The sequence below is a fragment of the Martes martes genome (genome assembly GCF_963455335.1).
Source record: "Martes martes genome assembly, chromosome: 13".
NCBI lineage: Eukaryota > Metazoa > Chordata > Mammalia > Carnivora > Mustelidae > Martes > Martes martes.
The window spans coordinates 62,172,276-62,182,057 of record NC_137901.1 but is presented as its reverse complement, the minus strand read 5'-3'; the positions used below and the strand labels follow the sequence as shown (position 1 = coordinate 62,182,057).

Sequence of the window (9,782 nt, the reverse complement as noted above, 5' to 3'; positions counted from 1 at the left end):
CTAGAAGGGCAGGAAGTCGTCCACCTCCAGGCGCAGGAATGGGCCCAGCAGGGCCCGGAGCTTCCAGACAGCGGCGCGGCTCAGCAGGGGAGGCACCAGCCCCTCGAAAGGCGCGGGGTCCACCACGTACACGTAGGCGGCGGTGCAGGCCAGTAGGGCGCCCAGCAGCAGCCTCAGGGCCAGCAGCCTGTGGGCGGCGGCGGTCAGGGGGCGGGGGTGTCCTCGGGGACGGTCCCCAGGGACTGGGCTCAGCCCTGTACTCACACAGCCACCTACCAGAGCTGGCCTTTGAGGCCCTCCGAACATCCCAGCGGCTGTGGCCTTGCCTTCTGCAGGGGAGGGGCTGGGTCAGAGCCTGCCCCATGATGGGGAGCAGGGCCTGGGCTGGGGGCGGGGGAGGGCGGTTTCCCTGTGCTGCCAGTTCTTACCCAGGACAGGCACCTGTAGCCATCTCTCAGGAATAATTGGTCACCTGGCTCCTGCTGGGGCTCCCGCCCTGGGGCCTCCTTCACTGAAGCCCACATCCCCTCCCCTAAGAGGGGCCTCCAGGGTGAAACTGGGGTGTGGGCAGGGCGGCTTACCGCTACGCACGCCATCTGCTGCTCCTTCCTGGCCTGGGTGCGGCACTGGGCCCGCTCCCTGGATGGGGGGAGGGGTGCACTGTCAGGGTCATGTGTACCCCCAACCCCAGCCTGCCCTGCCCCCGGGTCTGGTTCTGTGGAACTGGGGAAGGGTCCGGGGTTGAGCCATCCCATCCCGGTCAGGACACCTGCTGCCCCTTTCCCAGTTCAGCCAGACCCCCCAGGCCCCTGACCCTGAACATCACCCCAGAATCTCCAGCTGAATGTCCTCCATCTGGTCTAGTACTCCCCGGATGTCCTTCTTGAGGTTCTGGGGGGCAGAGGAGGTAGAACAGGTCCTCTCGCCCCAACTCCCCTGCTGTATTCCCCTGCTTCTTAATGCTCCCCCACCCCCTAGCACCCTCTTCCTACTCCCTGCTCCCCTCAGCCTCAGGGGTCACCCTCTGGGGACCTACCAGGAGCCCCGTAGCCTGGTTGTTCAGAGCCATGTGCACCTCTGCCACACCGTCCCACACCTGGAGGGAGAAGAGGGGCAGCATCACCTCCAAGATGTGTCCCACGAGGTGGGTTCCCCAGAGGCCCTTCCACCCCAGCTGGGCAGGCACCTCGGTAATGGCCATCTTCTTCCTCTCAAAGGACAGTCGGATCTGCTGCAGCTCATTCTGGGGAGGGGCACAGTGTGGGCACAGGCAGGGCCAAAGGTATCAGCTCCTTTCTCCCGCCACCTAGGACTGCTGCACAGAGAGCCCCCTCCCCTGGCCCGGCTCCCAGGGACCTACCTGTGACTGCTGCACGAAGGACTCCTCCCCCCGGCACAGCTCCCGCCGCAGCAGCTGCAAGGGTGCCCTGTCCTCCAGGGGCCGGGTACTGGCCTGCTCGGGGGGCTGTGGAAGAGCCCTGGGGTCAGCCCCGAGGCTGTGGGCAGCACCTGTGGTCATGGACTTCTTGAGAGCCGGGGTGGGGCTGTGGCGCATGGAGTCACAACTGCCCTCCGTCCTGCCACAGCTGGGCATCCGCCGTGCACTTACCCAGGCCAGGGCTGTGCAGCTCGAGTGCTCTGTGCACAGGGGTAGGAACTGCTGCCCTGGCCCCAGGAGGGCCCCCAGCTGCTCCCGCAGGTCCTGGTTCTGTCTTTTCTGCGGGGTGGTGGGGGGGGGTGGGCAGGGGCAGAGAGAGACGGGACTGCTTGTCGTAGCTGCAAACAGCTGCGAGCCCATTGCACAGATGGGCTCTGAGCCCGGTCTGATTCCACAGGGGCTCCTCACTCACCAGATTCTGGTTTTCCTGCTCCAGCTGGAGGAAGGACTGCTCTGCAGGATCCAGGGGCATGCTCTGGAGAGGGGAGGGGGCTTCCCTGGGCGAGGCCGGGGTTCCTGACCCCGTTGGCAGGGGTGGGCAAGGGCAGGGTCTGGGCCCTGAGCTGGGGGACCCCCCCTGCCTGGGTGCCCCTTGCTCTCGCCCTGAGTGCAGGGGCCAGCCCCACCCTAGCCTTGCCTCCACTTGTGCTTGTCTTGCCCCCGCTGGGTCTCTCGGTCTCTGTCGCTGCATCTCGCCCTCTTCACTTGCCATAAAGTTCCCAGGTACCTCACCCCCGACCCTGGGCCCCCCACCTCCTGCCCCCGGAGGTGGGAAAGGCCTGGCAGACTCTATGGAGTGAGTGGAGCTGAGAGGCACCAGGCAGGGCCACCTTACAAAGCCCTGGCAGGGTGGATCCAGGCATCCTCCGTGGCTGCTTGAAGCTGACGGCTGGGGGCACTGGGGGTGGGAGTGGCCACAGGGGCCCAGGGTTTTGGGCCCCTCCATACCTCCCTGTAACCCCTTCCTTACCCCAGGTCCAGGCTCTAGCCTGGCCCGACCTGCCACCCTCTTATTGAGGGCCCTCTAGGTGTCATGGCTCACAGGTCTGCCTCAAGAGTGCCTGTCACAAAGGCCTGGGCACAGCCAGGGAGGTCATAATGGGCTGGGGTGGTGGCCAGAGCCAGGGCTGGTGGGGCCCCTCCCCCCAGGTGCCTGTTCCTGAAGTGTCCTTCTCTGCTCCTTCCCCCTCACCACCATGCATCTTCCCCACCCCAGCTCCCCCACCTGCATTAGTTATTTTCTGAAAATGTAACAGATAATGCAGGTGCAAAGTTAAAACAAAATCAAAAGCGAGATGTGTTATCCAGTGCGGTCCTCCCACCCCAGTTCCCACCACTCACCACCCCCAAAAGCCTGGTCATTAAGATCCTTCTGGGGTTCGGCTGCACATTCTGCCCAGCTGGGTGGCACGCCCCCCCGCTTCACACAGAAGAGCTTATCCCACAGCCTGGCTTTTGCACCTAACCGATCCTTGGGATTTTAAAAAAAAATCATTTATTGAACATTGACTTTAATGGTTCTATAAGGACGATTATCATCCTCTTTATAGGTGGGGATACTGAGGCATGAAGACACTGGGTCCCTTGCCCAAGGTCAGACCACTGTTAAGTGATGGAACCAGACGTAAGATCGTTCTTCAGTGTTTAAGAAGTCTTTTTTTTTTTTTTTTTAAATTCCAGTGTGGTTCACATACGGTGTTCTATTAGTTTCAGGTGTACAATACGGTGATTCAACAATTCTACCTGTTACTCTGTGCTCATCATGACAAGTGTACTCTTAATCCCCTCCACCTAGTACCCCCACCCCCCCACCTCCCCTCTGCTGACCAGCCCTTTGTTCTCTGTAGTTGAGTTTTTTGTTTTGTTTGTTTGTTTGTTTGTTTTTTGGTTTCTCTCTTGTTTTCTTTGTTCATTTGTTTTGTTTCTTAAATTCCATGTATGGCTGAAATCCGATGGTATTTGCCTTTCTCTGGCTGGCTTATTTCACTTAGCATTGTACCCGTTAGCTCCATCCGTGTTGTAGCGAATGGCAAAATTTCACTTTTTTATGGCTGGAGTAATATTCCGTGGACTATACATACCTTGTCTTCTCTATCCATTCATCTGTCGATGGACGACTGGACTGCTTCCGTATCTTGGCCGTTGTAAATCATGCCGGGATAAACATAGGGGGATAAACATGTATCTCTTTGAATTGGTGTTTTTGTATTCTTTGGGTAAATACACAGGAGTGGAATTACTGGATCATAAAGTAGATCTATTTTTAAGTTTTTGAAGAAACTGCATACTGTTTCCCATAGTGGCTGCACCAATTTGCAATCCCACCAACAGTGCAGGAGGGTTCCTTTTCCTTCCTTCCTTCTTTCCTCCCTCCCTTCCTTCCAGATTTTATTTATTAGAGAGAGAGAAGGAGCAGGAGTAAGGGCAGAGGGAGAAGCAGACACCCAGCTGAGCAGGAGCCTGATGCGGAGCTCGATCCCAGAACCCCAGGATCGTGGCCTGAGCTGAAGGCAGACGCTTAACCGACCGAGCCACCCAGGTGTCCCAGAAGGGTTCCTTTTTCTCCACACCTTGCCAACACCTGATTTTCCTTGTGTTGTTGGTTAGCCATTCTGACAGGTGTGAGGTGGTATCTTGTAATTTTGATTTGCATTTTCCTGGTGAGGGATGTTGAGCATCTTTTCACGTGTCCGTTGGCCGCCTGCATGTCTTCTTTGGAGAAATGTCTGCTCATGTCTTCTGCCTGTTTTTGAACTGGATTATTTGGTTTTGAGGTGTTGAGTTTTAGAAGTTCTTTGTTTTTTAAATTTTTATTTATTTATTTATTTTTAAAGATTTTATTTATTTATTTGACAGACAGAGATAACAAGTAGGCATAGAAGCAGGCAGAGAGAGAGGAGGAAGCAGGCTCCCTGCTGAGTGGAGAACCCGATGTGGGTCTTGATCCCAGGACCCCGGGATCATGACCTGAGCCGAAGGCAGAGGCTTTAATCCACTGAGCCACCCAGGCGCCCTGAGTTTTAGAAGTTCTTTATGTATTTTGGATGCTAAGCCTTTATTGGAGATGTCATCTGCAAATATCTTCTCCCATTCCACAGGTCATCTTTTAGTTTTGTTGGCTGTATCCTTTGCTGTGCAGAAAATTTTTACTTTGAAGTAGTCCCAATAGTTTATGTTTGCTTTTGTTTCCCTTGCCTCGGGAGACCTATCTAGAAAAACGTTGCTGTGGCCAGTGTCAGAGAAATTACTGTCTGTACTCTCTTCTAGGATTTTTATGGTTTCACGTCTCACATTTAAATCCTTAATCCATTTTGAGTTTATTTTTTGAGATTGTTGAATCTGAGTAAGAAAGTGGTCCAGTTTCATTCTTTTGCCTGTGGCTGTCCAGTTTTCCCAACATGGTTTGTTGAAGAGACCGCCCATTGAATATTCTTGCCTGCTTTGTCCAAGATCAATTGACCATATCACCATGGGTTTATTTCTGGGTTTTCTATTCTGTTCCATTGATCTGTGTCTATTTTTGTCCCAGTACCACACTGTTTCCATTACTGTAGGTTTGTAGTAAATCTTGAAATCTGAGATTGTGGTACCTCCCTTTGTATTCTCTTTCAAGATGGCTTCGGCTATTCAGGGTCTTTTGTGGTTCCATGCAAATTTAGGATTATTTCTTCTAGTTCTGTGGCAGAGATCTTTTTAATGACCTCTGAGCCCACACCCACAGCTGGAGCCAGATTCAGTTCCCTGATCTGTTTCTCCTCGCTTCTTTCCAACAGCCCATGGTGTGGCCTGTGCTGCTGCAGCTACCATCCCCCCCAAATGCCCCTGGGCATCCTGGTCCACGTCTTCTTCTTCTTCAGTGCCCTCCCTTGTTCTGTGGAAGCCCATCCTCAAGTAACGCTCTCAGAAAGGCGGATTCAAGTCCTTGCATGGTAGAGAGGGCCGCAGATCCCTTTCCTCCTAGTGCCCTCACCCCCCTGCAATGTGACTTTGCCCCCTTCACATCGAGAGACAGGGTCCCTTTCTCCATCCTGGATTTTGGACTAACCTTGAGCATCACTTGGGCATATGTGCTGGGCCTTGACCTCTCTCTCTTGCTGCCCTGTGGACCCTCTGCCATTGCAGAGGCGTGGCCTTGTTATCAGATGAGAGGTCATGGGAAGAAAGAAGTTTCTGTCATTCCAACCTGTCCCCAGAGGCCCAAAGGGGCAGACAAGCCCAGTGCGCCCCTCAGAGCATGGTTCCGAGGGACAAGTCAAGTCGCCAAGCCCCAGGCTACGTCATGATCGTTTTATCCACTAAATTTTGTAGGGGCCTATCACGTGGGAATAATGAAACACCTCACAGGTCTCCAGAAAGCACCTTACTCTGACCTCAGGCTTTTCAGATGTAGGGCTGGGGAGAGAATCAGCTCAGAGGGAGTTTCCTGTGGGAATTTGAGGAGGCCCTCAAGGTCCCTCAGTGCTGCTGGGATCAAGCCAGGCATGGCCGGCGGTCTTTTGAATGTCAGAAATCACGTTTTAAATTGCCAAGACATCGTTATTGTTTTTTGAATGCCCCCTATTCTTTTCCTAGAACATCCTGCTCTGTTTTAGGGATACAGCGGGTTTAGAACGGAGGGAAACTTTTTGCTTCCTGTTTTTTCCTTATTCTCTTTGTGGCGGTTTTTTTTTTGTTTGTTTGTTTTTTCTTTTTGGTCTTGGGACCGCCTATTGGACATGGGTTTTCTTTTCACTCTGCTCTTGTGTATAAAGGAGGCAGGAAAGAGCTGACGGGCCCGTTTCTCTCCCCATTAACTTTAAGAGCTGCTGGAGCATCTTCATGTCAGGCTCTGGGGAAGAGGCCCTCCTGTCTGAGCAAACGTCTAGCCACTGCATTTCTGCGTTCTGGAATAGGGGACGGCATGGGAAGTCCTCAGGTCACCTGCTGTCCTGCCATCACCATCAGTAGAGCACCATTTTCCTCGCCTCCACGTTGGATGGTCATGTCGAACTGCCCCCTAGCAAGCCCTGTTTTCCTGCTTGTCTCCACCCAGGTGGTGCCACTAATCTAGTCCCCACATCCTGTCTGAAGAAGTTAGTCAAAATCCCTTGTATGCGGATGTCTTCTTCCTGTACTCTTTGTCACATGGGGCAGATATACCGCAGGATCCCCTGGTGGGGGGCTCACCGACAGAGGAGCTAGTGGGTGCTGTCCACAGGCCACACGTGTGGCCCCGACCCCAGGAGGCCCCTCTGTGTTTCTAGGGTGTGTGCATCGGGGGGCTTCTGTCCAGGCTTTAACAACAGGTGTTGCCTGGGGATGAGCTGGAAGGATGCTCCTGGAACTACCCCCCAAGCTGGCCCCCCAAACTGCCAGGCAAGTGGCAGTGGGGTGGGGTGGGGGGGTGCTGCTCAGCCAGCAGAGGGAGGAAGGAGCCTCGTCCTATAATTCCTCTCTGGAATCTCATGGGTGTGAGGATGTGCTTGATTCAGAGTACCCTGCAGGGGGCCACTCTAGTGGAACACCCAGGAAGTCTTCTTGGAGGACCTTGGAGGTGAGGCAGCCAGGGGGAAGGAGTCCAGGCAAAGCCGAAAGTGGTGGCCGCTGTGGGGGAGGGGCAGGGCGGGGCATGGGCAGGGGGGCGCTGCATCCTGCCTCAGTGTCCCTCAGCCTGCCGGGTGCCAGCAGGTGCTCAGGAATGTTAAATGGGGGAGCAAAAAGAGGTCCTCATGGAGACTGGTTGTTCTGGTGGCTGTCACATATGGAAATGGCAGATGGGGTCCTCACGTCTCACTGTGGGCACCCTGGCTGGGCTGTCAGTCCCAAAGGCAGTGGCAATCCCTGAGTGGGTATGAGGAGGTTTCAGAGCACCCCCGATGACACAGGAGCTCTGGCTCCCCTGCCTGTGACCTTGAGACACCTCCCTTCCCAGTCTGGAAACCCCACATTCCCTGATGCACCCACATGTTCACTCAGGCTGTGCTCCCCCCCAACCCCGCTGGAGGCTCAGAGCCTGGCCCCACAGACCCCAGCTCCCTGAAGCCTTCTTCACCCCGTCCCTCTGGTCCTGGCCACGTGGCCAGGGCTGGAGAACATCCTAAGCAGTGCGGGCTCCCAGAGGGAGAGACGGTGCTCAGGATCCACAGCTGGGCTGGCGTTCCCATGAATGGGGATAGATATGCTAATGCGTTTAAAGAACCCTGCAAACCAGCATCCCAGATTCGGGTGTCTGGGGGTTCTGCAGCGAGTCTTGGTGTCAGGATGCCCACAGAAGGGTGGGGAGTGAATTCGTATTGGCTCCTGGCACTGGCTGGAATTCCTGTCCATGGGCGGGAAGTGGGGCCCTAGTGCATTGGAAGGAGCAGCGGGCCGTGGCCCCTGTTGCCAGGCAGCACACCTCCCTGGACGCCAGTTGCCATGGCAGCCGCTTCCTGCCCAAATTGCCATGATGCCCAGTGGCCTCAGGGAACCTGGAGCCTGTGAGCTGGGGTTGGCTAGGGAGGAAGAGGCGGTGTGGGGGACCGCGCCCTGCCTGCCCTGAGCCAGGCCGGGGTGCTCCTGCCTGGCCTGGGACTTCAACTTTTGATGCCCCATGTTCCTTTCAAAGTGTGGAAAACAGTCCTGGAGCAGATGGAACTCGGGGTACCTGGGTCAGCACGGCCCCTCAGGGGGAGACCCATCTCTCCCCTAACCCAGGCTCTTGGCCCAAACCCTCCCTTCTCCCGGCCTCAGAGCTACCCTACGTGTCCCTCAGGCCCTGCAGGCTTCCCGGTGTGGCCCCAGGCTGCAGGTTACCCTTTTACCCGGGGAGGGTGATCAGGTCACTCTTGGCCCCCTATTTCCCTCCCACGGCCTGGGAAGAGGTGAGCTCTCCTTAGCTCTGAGCATGTAGCAGAGGGTGGCCCATGGTTGGGGCCAATGGGTATCTGAGTGTGGTCTTGCACTGGGTGTGGCTGTGTGAGTGGTGGGGCTCCTTGGAGAATGACCCTCCCTCCCGGGGCCAGCAGGCACACTCCAGGCAAGTGCACGAAAGCTGCTGAGATAGGTGCCTCCCCTCCCTTCTCTAGCCTGTGGGGGCAGCCTCGGTGGACAGAGAATGGACGGGGGGAGGGCCCACTAGGATGCCGGTGAAGGGCAGGGAGGGCACTGGGCGGGGGGCGGTGGGGTTGGAGCCTGGGCCTATGAAGTCCTTCTAGGGTGGTCCCATTTCAAAAGCCGAGGCTTAGGGGTAGAAGGGGCTGCTCTTCTGTCTGTCCTGTCCCTGGACAGTGGCAGGCCATTTGTCTTCTCTTCTAGGGTGACTCTCTGGACACCCACTGCTCACATTTTTTGTTTAAGAATCGGAGGGATAATAAGAATGTCAAGGAAAATCCTCTCAGGGATGCACAGCTCCAATAAATTACTATCAGCCAAGGCATTGAGGGCTCCAGGCTGGGGAGATGGTAGTTCTGGGGGCTGTCGGGCCCCAGCGCTCCTGGGTGGGTGAATTGGTGGTGCCTACCCCTGCCTGGGCCTGGAGATTACCTCTGCAGAAGATCCCATCCAAGCCAGGCTCACTCCTTTCTTTGTACTTCCGTGAGCGTCTGCCCTGCTAGCTGGACAGTGGTGCCCAAGGAGTCAGCCTGGCCTGAGAGCCTGATGGCCAGTGCCAGGGTCAGCTTGCCAGGTCCTTACCAGGACTGGGATCCGGGGTGCTTGCCCACCTTGCTGTCCACACGCTGCCTCTGCCTGGCTCTTGCTGGGAGTAGACAGGGCTGGGCCATGAGATCCTGGGGCCTGTCACTGCACCCAGGCAATGTGCCCAAAGGATTTGAGTGAGAAACTGGGGGTCTGGTGAAGTGGGGATACCTGGAGTGGTCACAGGCCTGGCTAGTATACCTGGGGGGCCACGGTGCTTCCTCTCTTTGAAGAATGCCCTTACCCTCTGCCAACCAACCAAAGTGTGGGGCCCAGAACTGACCACCAGATGGCACCACAACCCTGCAGACAGGCTGAAGGTTTCAGAAGACACCCCAGGCCCAGGACGGGGGCCGCCCCTAGTGGAGGAGGGACAATGCTGGGGCAGAAACCTCTTCCCTACTTGAATCTGCGGTTCTGTCTTGACCTAGGGCAGTGGCTGGCTGGCCATTCCGATCAGAATGTCCTTCGCTAGTTCCACCCCTCTGTTCATACCTAAATTGCCTAGGGGGGCTCTCACCATGTATACAGACCGCCCGTCCCCCAGCTCAGGGGCCCCTCACCTGCTTCCTCTCAAGGGACTGGGACTCCTGCCTGTGGGCCTTCCCCAAGTGGAGCCCTCCTGACAGTCCCGGACTAGCCCCATGTTGCCCCATTTGTTGGTGGGCAGACTGGGCTGGTATGAGGA

The 9,782-nt window shown here is 56.3% G+C and overlaps 1 protein-coding gene across 1 annotated transcript; it reads right to left on the bottom strand.

Moving 5' to 3' along the window:
- Positions 1 to 2,384, bottom strand: CCDC188 (coiled-coil domain containing 188; the record flags this gene model as incomplete). The annotated part of the gene is made up of 9 exons (XM_080821427.1): positions 1 to 187; positions 277 to 329; positions 582 to 639; positions 827 to 891; positions 1,037 to 1,096; positions 1,187 to 1,243; positions 1,361 to 1,465; positions 1,610 to 1,717; positions 1,851 to 2,384. 9 exons carry the CDS (start codon positions 2,382 to 2,384, stop codon positions 1 to 3), a joined length of 1,227 nt encoding a protein of 408 aa, XP_080677553.1.
- Between the last annotated feature and the right edge of the window lie 7,398 nt (positions 2,385 to 9,782).